Below are 13674 nucleotides of genomic sequence, written 5' to 3' on the forward strand. Positions count from 1 at the left end.
GGGCCCTGAGGGGGAGCACATGGGACCTCAGGGAGGTGGGGGAGTGTGGCTGGAGCAGAGAGCACAGGAGAGGGCAGTGGTAGATGATGCCAGAAAGAACAGAAGCCAGAACAGAGCAGGGGCCTGTCAGCTGTGGTAAAGACTTTGGCTTTGACTGCAAGAGAGAGGGAGAGCCAAGGGAGCGTTTATAGCAAAGGATCGGCACAAACTAACTTCTGCTTTGAAAGAATTGCTTCGGCTTCTGTGTTGTGAACGGATCTTGGAGGGCTTTTTAAGCCATGTTCAAAACAAAACAAAACAAAACAAAACTTGGATTTCTATTCTGTAGGGAGAGCCCCTGAAGGCTTTTAAGAACGGGAATGACATAGTCAGATTTTGCATTTTAGAAATTCCATTTGTCCGGCATGAAAGATTTATTGAAGTAAGTCAAGGTTAGAAGCAGAAAAACGAGACAAGACACTGCTGCAGGAGTCTGGGGGTGGCGATGAGGATGAGGGCCTAAAGGAGATACAGACACAGAAAGGGAAGGACAATCTTATGGAGCACACTCAGCGGGACCTGGTGGCTTTTGCAGTGGAGAATGAGAAATGGTGGAAGAATCCAGAGTGGGTCCCAGGTACCTAGGTCACGTGAGTAAGTGGCTTAATAAGCCTCTAACAGAGAATTAACTTTCTTTTTCACAATTAGCATGGGTAACACCTATAGACACTCACATTCGTGGGCCAGGATGGAATGACTAGTCTCAGAACAGTCCTCCTTAGGCTTGACTGTAAGTGCACATAAGCTATCCCGGACCCATACTGGTTTCTGGCACATGGAAAAAACAGGGGTCTTACCTGCCAGCACTGTTGCTACTTTCTGAGTTGTCTAGGAAATGAGACAGTAGACTGTCCGAGCACTGCTCCCGGGATTTGCCGGGGCAGATGCCACGTGCAACTCTCTATCTGTAGAGATTAGTGGTTGGCCCTCAGCAGAATCATGCTTCATGGTCCATTCACGGCAGTGCAGGGCTTTTGCTAGCATGTTCCTCTACACTCTTCCAGCCTCTACCCGTTGCCCAGTTCCAAAGCTGCTACCACATTCTCAGGTGCTTATTACAGTAGCACCCCACTCGTGTTACCAATATTCTGTCTTAGTCTCTTTGGGGTGCTTTAATAAAATGCCATAAACTGGGTGGCTTATAAACAGCAGAAATTTATTTCTCACAGTTCTGGAGGCTGAGAAGTCCAAGATCAAGGTGCTGGCACATTCAGTGTCTAGTGAGGGCCAAATATCTGCTTCACAAATGGCCCCATCTAGCTGTGTTCCCACATGGTAGAAGAAGCAAATGGGCTCCCACTGGCCTTTCTGATAAAGGTACTAATCCTATTCATGAGGGCTCTACCCTCGTGACCTAATCCCCTTCTCAAGGCCCCACCTCCTAATACCATCACTTTGGGAGTTAGAATTTCAACATATGAATTCTGGGGGACACAAACATTCAGATCATAAGCAATGGGGGAAAGATGACAAGAAAAAATAGGCTTGAGAAACAAATCGTCCTGTGAGAGCCAAAAGTAGAAAGAAAAACCGAGGAGTTGATTAATTTTTCCTTATGTCTTAGGTAGAGGATTAGCCAACAAGGGTGAGAAAAGCCATACTAAAAGGAAGGTCAGCTAGCAAGAGTACTGAACAATTATTATCCATTGTTCTGCGCTGGGATGTAGAAAGGGAAATCGTCCCCAAGGTTGGTATAATTATAAATGCCAAATACATCAATTGCTGATTGCGTTCCTCTGCTCTTACTTAAGGGGCAAAGTCTTATGTGTCCCAAAGCAGAAGCCATGGGGTAGGCTGGCTCTGTATATCTCAACAGTCCTTCCTGGTTTCCATGCATCTGTTCCTGTCCTACTCAGGCTGGCTTTACACCTGGGTGACCGTGAGTCCCAGCTGATACCTTTTTTATGGCCTAAGTGTTCCTTGCACCCACTTTCACTCTCAGCCCGAGTTACAATCATTGTGTTTCTGCTCCGCAGTGCTCAGAGCAGGAGCTCCTAAAGGACCCTTGTCCTAACACGTGATTTCTTGTTTCAGTCCTCAACCCTTGCTTAGCCAGCGGCCGATGAACCTCACCTCTTTGCTTTCCCTTCTTCTCTCTGTGTTCTAGCCATTTCCCTCTTTGGCAGTGTCTCTCCCAGGACATGGTCAGGGACAAGGGGAGGAGAGAGAAGTAGAACTGCAGAAGCATAGGTCTTAGAACTGAAAGAAAGTTCCTCGGGAATGGCAACGTGGAACCAACATGCGCTGAGTGCCTACTGTGCGCCAGGCTTGGTACCAGAATCGCATGTGTGGCTATTCCATTTAATTTTCGTGACAACCTTGGAAAGGCCTTATCATCTTCCCATTTTACAGGTGAGAAAATTGAGAATCGGGGCTGGCATGACTTGTGGGTGATAGAGCCTGACTTCCCACTGGCCAGGCTCCAAAGCCATGTTCTCGCCACTGCTCCCTGCTGCCTCCATCCTGGCACTGAGTAGAGGCAGCTGAGGCCGGGCTACAGCCCAGGCATCCACCTCCTAGACAGTGGCACCCCAATTTTACAGACAAAGAAAAGGAAACTCAGAGAGGCCACTCAGCTGGCAGTGGAGGCAGAGGGATTTGAGCAGCTGACCCCAGAGTCTGAGCTCCTCAGCATCACATGCTAGTTGGCCGGGGCTCCCTTTTCACTGGAGCACCCCAAACTACTTGGGTTAATGTTGGGGAGAAACATGAGAACAGGTGAAGTATTAGCTGGAAGGTGATGTTTGTTATACATGGATTTTTAGTTATGCTGGTTTTCTTAGCTTATATTATCATCAATTGTTTATTTTGCTATTTGAAAAGAGTTCAGTGGAGGAAAATCTATACACAGAACATAGTTTCTAACCCCTGCATATGGAAACAGGGTTGGAGAAAGGAGTTCTGTGGCTGGAAAGAACAGAGCTCAGTGGCCATGGCTGGCCTGGCACCACGTGGCTGAAGAAGTCAGCTCCTGCCAGGTGTCTCGGGCTCGTTCCTGCTCCCCAGCCCTCTCCCTGCCTGTCCCCACATCACCCTAGGCTGGGGCTCTGCTGTCCACCAAGCCACTTTCCCCAGTAGAGCAGGTGTATTCAGAGATGCTTGGAAACCATTTGGCAAAAGGAAAAGGAAGCCATTGTTAGCTTGCAGTGGGAGTCACACAACCTTTTCTTTCTGAAACATTTGCATTCACATCCACATCTCCCTGTCGCTGCAGAAAATTGAGGAATGCGTGCCCTACGCTTGGACGATGGAACAGAGCCACACAAAATTAGCAGAGCTGCTAAGCCTGAAAGAAATGACGGTGTCCCTTCCCTTCTTAAAGAAAAGTCTGACTATGAGCAGAAAAGAATTTTAATCAAAACAGAAAGTAGGAATAAAGCATGAAGCTTTCTTTTTCAACTCCTGATACCATACACATGATCCCCACAATACAGGCAAGCGGGAGAAAGCTAGCGAAAATTTTTTCTAGCTGGAGATGCCAGCATCTATCTACAAGGATAAGTATAGTGTTCAACAGCACAATATAAATTTAAAAGGGAAAACCTCCAAACTTCTGTACCCGAACTCTTAGCTTTGATTTGATCTACAGAGCTGTCCCTAGAGAGAACTAACCAAATAACAAGCAAATTGGCATTGCAACCACAGTAATAGCTCACTTTCCTCATTATGAGACTGATAAACTGCACAGACTTAGGAAAGGCAGAGCCAGAAAAAGTGGAATTAGTTCCCTGGTCCTGCCTTTTGTTGGACATGCTCCATCAATTTAAAACTACAACGCCTTTTTAAAAAAAAAAAAAAAAAGAAAGATAGAAAGAAATCCCTGCATTGGCATTAGTTCTGGTTGTAATCTCTGTAATGACCTCCATGCATGGGGATTAAGGATTGCACCGGGTTGCAGCAATCAACCCCTCGTGGTCTTGGTTATTACTGCTCGAGTAAATACATGGTTGCAAACAAGGCCTTCATTAACATTATGAAAATTGGGGCCTCCACAAATTGAGTAATTGCTAATGGCTTTTTGCTCTCCCTCTTTTGTCGATGTCCCTGCTTGAAATCCAGGTGGACAGAGACAGGACTCCTCTGCATATGCTAAACAGGCCAGCAGAGACCCATGTTCTTCTCTGTCATTCTAGGCAGGAGTAGGGGGTTCTGTTAGAGGGGTATCTAGGCAAAGCTTCTGTGGACCTTCCCACCCAGGCTTCACTAAGGAAGCCACCAAGGCCACCCCAGGTGCCTGCACAGATGGTGCCTCTGGAGACATCAACCAATTTGGAGGCTTCTCTGAAAATGAAGCAGCAGCTCTTGGGCAAAGAGTGGGGGGTGGGGAGGGTGAGGATGATTAATCAAAGGCTGTCCTGAATTAGGGGTTTGTACTCTGTGTTTGCACCATGTCCAGGGCATGGGTGCGTGGCTAAAGCTACAGCAAGCCAAGGTCATGAGAAACTAAACTTACCTCTTTTCAGTCATTTCTGAGCTATGCATGTGTATGTGTGTGTGCGTCTATAGTGTTTATGAGGGAATTAGGAATATAAATGTACTCTAAATTAAAAAGCAGATAGGCATGTTGACCAGAGAGCTTAGGGTAGCTCGTGTATCCATAACATTTAGCCCCATAAAACATTTTATAAGCTATTTGCACATAAATAGGGAGAACCATGTGTCTCTTTGGTACTGTCAAGAGACAAACAGCAGAGCCAGTAGAGATGAGGAAGTCTTCCCCAGGCTGAGGGATCTCCAGCTTCTCCACCTCCCCGTGAAGGATGGAGAGGGTCTCACCTTGACTTTTCCATAGCTTCCTTTGGGGATGAGAATCTTGTAGCCATTGACTTCCACTGAGAGCTCCTTCACCCAGGAGACGGCTGAGCCCCCGCGGTGCTCATTCTTGGCCTCCACACTGAAGAAGGGGAGGCTGGAAGTCTGCAAACACTGTCGGGCCAGCAGGTAGGCACAGGATCCTTGGAAGTGGAAGAGGAAGCCATCAAAGGTGTGGTAGTGTGGCTCGCCAAATACCACACACGTGCTGGTCTCCACGGGGCTGCAGTAGAAGAATTTGCCTTTGGGTTCGCACACCTCGTAGGGGCTACAAGAGGCCTCCTGGCAGTAGATCTCGTTGTTGAAGTCCAGACAGCGGCATTTGATGGTGCAGTTCAGGTCATCCCAAAACACCTCCCCTCGCCGAAGGAACTGTCCTGGGGAATAATGACATCAGAGCCAACATTTATTGAGCACTTACCCTCTGTGCCAGGTGTTGGGTTCAACGCTTTACTTCCATTATACCATTTAATCCATGCAAGAACCCCATTAGGAAAGTATTGTCACCCTCATTTCACAAGTGAGGAAACTGAGGCTTAAGAAAAGTTGAGTAACTCGTCCAAGATCACTCAGAAACTCAGTGGCGAAGCCAGGATTCCAGACCGAGTCTGTCTGAATCCAGTCTACGCTCTTGGCATTATTATCTCCACGGCTGGTGAGCAAAGCCACACTCAAGGAAAGACACATTATCTCAATCCACGGGGAAAGGCCAGGACACTCGGGAGTCACATCCTTCCTTTCAGGAATAGGAGGAAGGGTATTTGGAAAGAAAACCCAATTTACCCAGGTCACTCATCAACACTGTTTATTTGCTAATTTGTTCATTCGTGCTACAGACATTTATTTGTTGGGGGCCCAGTATGTGCCAGAAAAGATCAATAGCACAAAAAAGGAGTCAGATGCACAAGCATAAATCCCAAACTCTCTGGGAAGATTCTAGAAAGGGCTGACCACTTGCTTGGCACTTTCAAAGGTTTGTGAATCCTGCAGACACTCCTCAGGCAGCATTTACACCTGCACAAGTTGTCTTCTCTCCCCCTGTTAAGCTCTGTCCAAGTTCAGTCCTCCTCTCTCTTTAGTGGACAGAACTTCTTGACAAAGTCTAGATCAGGAGGAGAAGGAGGTGGGGGGAGGGGAATGGTTTTAAAGGATGTGCTAATTTTTAAAATATTCACTATTAATTATTCAGTCTTTAAAATCATTTCCCTAATAAATAATCTCCCCCACCGAAAAACTTTGTAACATGCCAGTTGCTAACTTCAACCTTCAATGGAAATAGAAACGTCTCTGGGCTGGGGGCTATGATCTCATCCTTGGTTGGAGGTTGGTGTCAAGAAATCAATTCCCAACACTACTGACTTAACTTCCACATGTCTCAGTTTTCCTAACCTGTAAAATGTGGATAGCGGCTGTTTTCTCATCCCTGTCTTGTAGAGAACAGTGATGCTATGAAAAAGCTAGCACACGCTGACAGGGGTAAAAGCATTTGTAAATTGAAAAAGTCTGAAAAGGAAAGTATCAAAGACACAACATTAAGAAATGTAAATAACATCCTATACCAGGAGCAACTGTGGATTGAAATGGTTGGCTAAGATTTCTCAAGATTTTACAAAACCGAGTATCTAGTAAATAGCACAAGGCTGCAAGGTTAACCCAAGCAGAAGGCACGGCTGCCTCCATATCAGCCTTTTCTATATCTGCCCAACTGGAATAATTATGCTGTAATTATTGGGGCCCTGTAAGAATAGGGCCCCAAAATGAGATAATAGATTTATTCATTTCCAGTAGGCCGTATACATCAGCCCTACGCTCTTTGGCACTAGTTCAGGGCTGCATATATTATGACAGCCTCCGCTCAGTCTCTGCTTTTCCAGGCTTCCAATAAATGAGAGGAAAATGCCTTTGAATAGAGGAGGTTTGGACCAAAAGGTAGACTCTTCGAGATAATTTTGTTTGTGAAATGATAATATAATAAAACAGCTCTGGAGGACACTTTCCCTGCTATAACCCAGGCCAAAGCCCAATCTCATTAGATTGATATATGCCCAGAGGCACATAAAAGTGTGCAGCAGTCTGTATAAGGATATTGAATTTGTCCTGTATATGCAACCCAAACCCATAACTCAGGAGGGAAAGAATGAAGTCAAAGGGAAGACTCTGTACACAGCCAGCATCTGACCAACTCCTCAGCTCTACGAGCCAATGTTTTCCATTATCACGGCATCTCGTTCCCAGGACTCAGGTGAGAGGCTGTCACCGGGTGCTCACGTTGCATGGCCACAGCCAGTCGGCTGTGTGATGCTTGGATAAGAGGGGTACCAGTCTATAACTGATCAGGCCCCAGGTCCAGGCATACAGGGGAGAGAGACGCTGTGGGATTGGCTAGGTGTCTCTCACAGGCTTGAAGTAATGCTGCATCTACACTCTGGGAGGAAGGAAAGCACATCTCCGAAATCCTGGCGAGCTCTGGGACTAGATTCTTTCCTATTCAGTTTAATACCAGCTTAGCTCCAAAGCATTTATTTGCTATTCTGAACATGTGGGACTTTATAAAGTCCACAGAGGCAAGGATGCTCGTCTTAACACATGACCTGTAAGGACTCACAGCAAGTACAGAGGTCTGATAAGCCTAACCACAGCTCAGGGAGCAGGGCAGAGGGCACGGTGTGGCAGACCTTGTGAACACTGCTTCTCTGTATAGTAGGCAAAGGGAAGCTGAGCCGGGAGGGAAGCCTGAGGCCTCCCAGGGCTGCCGAGACATGCAGGCCGAGCTTTCCATCTGAGGAGGGAAGAGACTTCCGCATCCCTACCCAACACCTTCTTAAGGACCTGGGAACAGTTTCCCCAGGGCCTTGCTCTGTGCTTCCACAGCAACCTACACTCAATGTCTATCATAATACATCTCATGCCACGTCATTTCTGTTCCTGTGGCTGTCTCTGTCCACAGTAATGTTATGGGTGGCTCGAGCACCTTCATCTCGAGCACCTAATAGAATGGCCGACACTTCACTGGGGCTCTTAAAATGTTCTTCAGAAAGATGTGATGTCTGGATGGATGGCTTGGTGGGTGGGTGGGTAGGTGGGTGGGTGTGCAGGTGCATAGATGGGTGGATGGGTGGATGGCTTAATGGATGGATGAGTGGGTAAGTGGATGAACAGATACATAGATGCATGATTTTCTGCTTCTAGTTGCTATAAACTCCACTCCTGGAAGCAGAACTGTTAACAAAGATTCTGTTTTCTGAATACTTTTGGACACATAAGAAGCAGGAATCCATAAACTGGGATGTTCCTGGGAGAGTCCAGGGCTATTCTACACACCCAAAGAGGTTTTGATAGTTCAGAGAAGGCTCCAAACTTTGGATGCCAGTGTAAAGGAAACCCATCTCCCCAAATTCCTGCATGTCTTGTTGCTGCTGGAAGGATTTTAGGAGTGGTTACCCTACAGGCTGTGCTACTTTTTCTTTCTTTCTTTCTTTCTAGTCATACTAGGAAATACTGACTTACCCTTGTAGGGGCTTGGCAACACTCCGAGTGCGCCCACTCCTGTGGATCTACAAAGTGCAGATGGCAGAGCGAGGGTAAGGATGAGAAGAAAAACAAAAAGGTGGCGTGGGGTGGGGGTGGCAGCAACAACAACAAAAATGTTAAATGGGAGGGCTTCCTTTTGTCCCTCAGGCTGAGAAATCACTCAAGATCCTGCTCCTTTTGGAGTTGTTCAGAACTGAAAGCTGTGCACACCTCAGGCAAGGACTTCCAAAGCCACGAAGTAGCGCAGGCAGGGCTCCAGCCCCTGGTGCGATGAATGTGCATGCTAAAATTACCTTGATCTCCATTACCCAGCTGAGAGATGTCAAAAGAGTAAGGCATCAGGAATGAGTCCGCCCCCGTGGCTTAAAAGCTTGGCTGTCAATCTAAACTAAACAAACCCCGCTTTGCTGCAGACAAGAGGAAAAGCTTTACCCCTGGAGGTGCAGCCGTTGGCTGGGTCAATTTCCTTCCCATCCACTTTAAATGCCCAGCGGCCTGGAACGTTGACGTTCGTGGTCTCTTGGATATTCACAATCTCAGGGGTTCTTGACCCAGGGAGGCTGAAGTAATTGGTGAGGTTTCCACCGTTAAATCCTGCCTGGAGCACAAAAGGAAGACAAGACTTTTGAGTACATATACCAGCCCTATTGCTTAACTGGCCCAACTGCCTTATTTTCAGAATCCAGCACACTTGAAACCAAGGGACCCGCTTTCCTAGTCACTGGGGCAACCATCCCAGGTGAGAAAGCCCTGCCTCGTCCATCCCACGCCCGGGGCCGGGTATCCACGATGGGCACACCCAGCCTCTCAGTCCACCTGTAAGATCAGACACGCTTCTCTAGTTAAGAGCTACCTGCAGGACTCCCTCCAGGATGCTGAATTCCCTAAGCAGAGAGTGCAGCGATGGAAACGTGCGGAAGGGTGAAGTGGAGAGCCGCCTACCTGTGCCATCACTCCACCAAGACCCGTCAGGGGGTCTCCGCCACTCGCTGTGCCAGTGGTCCAGTTGATTTCGTAATAATTGAAGAGCGTGAATGTGTAGGAGCCATCAGACACCAGGACCGCCTGGAAGGTGTTCACCTACGGGATGGGAATGCATGGTCCCATGCGTGACTGGCACTCCCCAAGGGGTCCTCGCACCCCAAGGAGATCCTCCCCTCACCCCGTGCCCTTCCCGCCCCCAGGCAGCCAGGCCCTCAAGCTCTGCCTCCTCTCTGAATTTGTTCTCACCTCTGGTGGGAAAAGCAAGGCATGTGGGATTGTGCGTCTAAAAGAGAAATTGCCTGAGATAAACCTAGAGTCTGACTCAGCACCCGCTTCCATCTCTGATTTGTACCAGACGGAAAAATCAGACCTGACTAAGCCTGTGATAACACGAGAGCACCTATAGATGGCAGCATGAGAATAAACTACAGGAGAGAGTGGAGCCAGGGACAGGATGCCATCACCTGTTCCCATGGCAGGGGTGGGGCGTGGGGGGCGAGGGAGCAATACTGCCAGGGAGACTACAGTAGTCATGGGGATTGCGCTCTCCCTTCCTGGAGAACAACGCTAATCTTGCCACGATGTCTCTCCCTTTTAAAATGGAAGTTGGAAAGTGATTTTTAAAAAGCACTTTGCGGGGAGAAATTGCTCCTCTAAGTAAGCATTTGTGCATCACTTTATATCTGCAAAATTGCCAACACTCAGATGTACCCACAGACCAACACTAAGATGCTAAGATGGGTGATTTTTTAATTTTTTATTTATTTATTTATTTATTTATTTTTTTGCCAATTCCCATCTTATAGCTAAGAAAACTGAGGACTAAGGGAAACAAGTTGCTGGAAATTTCTCAGTGGCCCAGCAACAGAAAATAGGATTTGAGCCAGAGCTCCCAGTCTATCTTTTAGAGCACTGTCATTACATGGTGTCTTAATTGTAAACTTTTAAGGACAGAGATGTTGTATAAATTCAAACCAACGCTGCAACAGTTTTCAGAAATAAGCTGTAGCAAACCCTGTTCTTTACGTTTTCTCTTTGCTAAACCATACCTCTTGTCACATGTTTTCAGGAAATTAGAAAAAAAATAAGAGTTAAAAGGAGAGGCTGCATTGACCTTTTCCTATTGAAACCTAGCGCTTGATACCTTCCTGGTGAACACTCTGTCCGACGCAGAGGAAGACCTAAATCCTTATCCTGTGTAATCAGACTGGGGTAGAGGATCTTGGAAGTCCCAAATCTCCCCATTCTAGACAGTCCCAGAGAAGGAAGCAAGGTGCGAGTAAAGAAAAGCCCTTTTTGTAAAGAACTTTCTCCCCAAGCTCTGTGCCGGCCACAGCTGATGGCGTTTATGATAGCGTTGCTCAGGTATATGCCTTCACTCTCTGGCTCTGTTCGACAGAAGAGGAAAGTGGGACACAGAGATTTGTGAGCAGTCAGCTCAAAATTGCTTAAAGGTCACTAGCAGGGTCAAGTTCAAGGGACAGGTGCAAAGTCAAGGTCACACAAGGACTAAAGCTGTACCCTCCTTCAGACCAGGATTCTCCTTCAGAAGTGAATTCCTTCTCTGTAAATGAAGCTGGAAATAGCTTTGGTCCAAGCAGGTCTTGAGAACAACCCATTTCCAAGCCCAGAGATCACCTCCAAACAAACTCGCCATCCTAATGCCACCCCTAAAGCTGACTGCCATCCGCATGCACCCCTGCACTACAGGGCTCTTCAACATTCTTTCCAAGACTCCTCTGGCTGTTTTTGTAACACCATGTTTTTCAATTCTTGCTAAACCTTTTTTTGCTGCAGAGGGAGGACTTGCAGCAATACCTAGAGGAGGCAGCTGAGGAAAGAAGAGCTCAGCATTCAGAGTCAGGAGAATTTGTTTTGAACCACTGCTCTGCCTCCAGGAAGTGTGAAGCCCTTTTCCTGCCCCTTGGGGAAGTCACTTCACCTCTCTGGGCCTGTTCCCTCCCCTTGAAAGTGGAGACAGTACTTGTCAGGGAATATTTTTGTGAGGGTTCAATGCTATGCAAAAATAGCCTATTACAGCACCCGACACATATAAGCCATCAGTAAATATTAGTTTTCCTTCCTTGAAGCAAACATGTCCCCTTGCCTCATCACTTCCCTTTCTTTGGGCTTCCACGAGACTTTCTGCCTTTAAAAAAGATCTCTCACGCCCAGCGTTTAGTTGGCCCGATGATATGTGCTCCAGTATAGAAGGGGAAACCTGGAAGATGGGATGGAAGAGGTGGGGCCAACTTGAAAAGCAGGGGTGGATGGATACTTTTGCAGCTCTGGAAGACTGTAGCATCCTTTTTCTCCAAGGAGCTCAAAGCACTTAGATGTTACCTCATTCATCCTCATAGAAAGAGTTCTCACCTAGTTCAGAAATTGACTCCAAAGTACAAACCAGAAAGTATCTAAATTATCTTGCCATTTTTATCGCCAATGGAAGTTTTTTTTTTGAAAAAAAGGTGGTCAGCATTTGATGAGCATTTCTTTATTTTTTTTTTCTCCCACTGACTAAAATTTATCGATTGCTGACATCCTGCATTCTAACGCCGTAAGCTATGAGGCGTAAAGGACATAAAACATCGCCCGAGGAGTTGTTAGCGATCTATAACATGACAGAGGGAAATGTATGCTTCTTTAGAGGTTATTTCTAGCCAATGCATCCACTGTTTAAACCTTGTGTCTTTCGGTTCTACAGAACCTCTTAGCGATAAAGTGCTTCTTGATGCGCGGGCTAGAAGGTGCTAAAACACAATGTGCTCACTGTGTCACAGCTCTGAACTGCAAGCCCAGCACTTTTTCACCTCTCTCTAACTCCGCAGTTTCTGTTCCACCCCTAAACAATTGACTCATTGCCAAGGAAATTGGAAAACAGATGGAATTGGAAATAATCTTAAGAAAGTGGAGGGCCGATTTCTGCGTGTCTTTGCTTACTAGAAATTATACAGTGGAAGATGCGTCTGCTACTTCAAAACTCCCCACTGCCAAAGTCACTCAAATAAGCTGCAGGCTTTCGTGAAAACTGCATTCTGTCCCTTTATGTAGAAAGTTGATTATCTCTACGATAATGTCAGCGATAATCTTTCTTATTTGACTTTTATTTGACTGCTCATTTGGGATTTCAGAGCAGATGTTGAAACTTTATTCATGAAACGCTTTAACTGCCCACTCTAATTAACATCAAATATGAATACTTTGAACCCTGGTCACAATAAAAAAAAAAAGTCATAATGTAATAAAATGAGCCAGATCATTTGTGTCCAAACCTGGGACCCTATTTTTCTCTTCTGACCAGGTTTTATTGGGGCGGGGGGAAGAAAATTAGGGGTGGAAAGAAGCATTCGTGCCTCTGGCAAGAGAAAAGGACCTCTGGGGTCCCTGGATGGGTCCCTAATCATGTGGCCTGAAACAGGTCTCGGTGCCTTCATCACTCTCCTGCGAAATAGGAATGCTACTGACTGCAAGGAAATTGCTGAGGGGCTCTTTTTAGACATTCATAATGATTTGTGATAAGAGTGACACATCTTCTCAAATATTACAGCTGACTGGACTGGTTAGCTATGATATTTCCCTCTGTTTCCTGGAAAGTGGGTAGCAAGACTCATTAGTTTAACTCAAGGGAACTGACATTCCTCAGGTCTAACAATTACACTCCTTCACGGCAGTGAAGATGGACAAGAATTAGATGTCAGGGTATGAGGTGGAAAGTGGAAAATTTGAATTATTACAGGTGTAGTGCTGCTGCCTCCATAAAACGTGACTTCCTCCCATGTCACAATGAAAACCCAAGTGGCAGAGAAGGTTGCCATGTCTTTGAAGTACTTCCTGATGTCCTTGGTGGCTCTTTTCAAGATGACAGGGTCCATGGTCTCTCTGTAATAGATCTCGCCTCGAATTCCATTGTGCACATCTGCCCAAAATGGGGCAATGAAGGCCCTCCCATCCGTCAGAGGAAAGGATTCGGGCGTGAACTGGCTCACGAGCACGTTGAAGGAAACAACTCCATTGTTGTTGACCTACAAAAATAAGAGAAGTTTTGCACAGTCAATCTGAAACCATGACAACTTCAGAGTCGCAAACTGAGACGGACATCTGCCTAATCATATGAATGAAAACAACTTTTAAATTACTGACTTCGAATCCCCCAAACACCAGCTTCCATTGCTCAAACTAAGAGGTTCATTTACTTCCAAACTCATTGGTTTTCTTTCACTTTCAATTTGTAGTCAGCTTCGTTTCTTATTAACAATCAGTGTCATTTTCATGTTCTTTGTTCTATCTCTGTTTACACTTATCAAATAA

General features: G+C 46.2%; 1 protein-coding gene across 6 annotated transcripts in view; it reads right to left on the bottom strand.

Moving 5' to 3' along the window:
* Window positions 1–13674, bottom strand: part of TECTA (tectorin alpha) — a 76826-nt gene that overhangs the window by 54427 nt on the left and 8725 nt on the right. For all 6 annotated transcript variants that reach the window (XM_069470770.1, XM_069470771.1, XM_069470768.1 and 3 more), the window contains 4 exons: window positions 13101–13388; window positions 9325–9462; window positions 8815–8980; window positions 4816–5228 (listed from right to left, as the gene is read on the bottom strand). In XM_069470770.1, the coding sequence (XP_069326871.1) occupies window positions 4816–5228; window positions 8815–8980; window positions 9325–9462; window positions 13101–13388 (1005 nt within the window). The remainder of the gene's footprint in view (window positions 1–4815; window positions 5229–8814; window positions 8981–9324; window positions 9463–13100; window positions 13389–13674) is intronic.

This window comes from Eulemur rufifrons, chromosome 6 (assembly GCF_041146395.1).
Source record: "Eulemur rufifrons isolate Redbay chromosome 6, OSU_ERuf_1, whole genome shotgun sequence".
Lineage (NCBI taxonomy): Eukaryota > Metazoa > Chordata > Mammalia > Primates > Lemuridae > Eulemur > Eulemur rufifrons.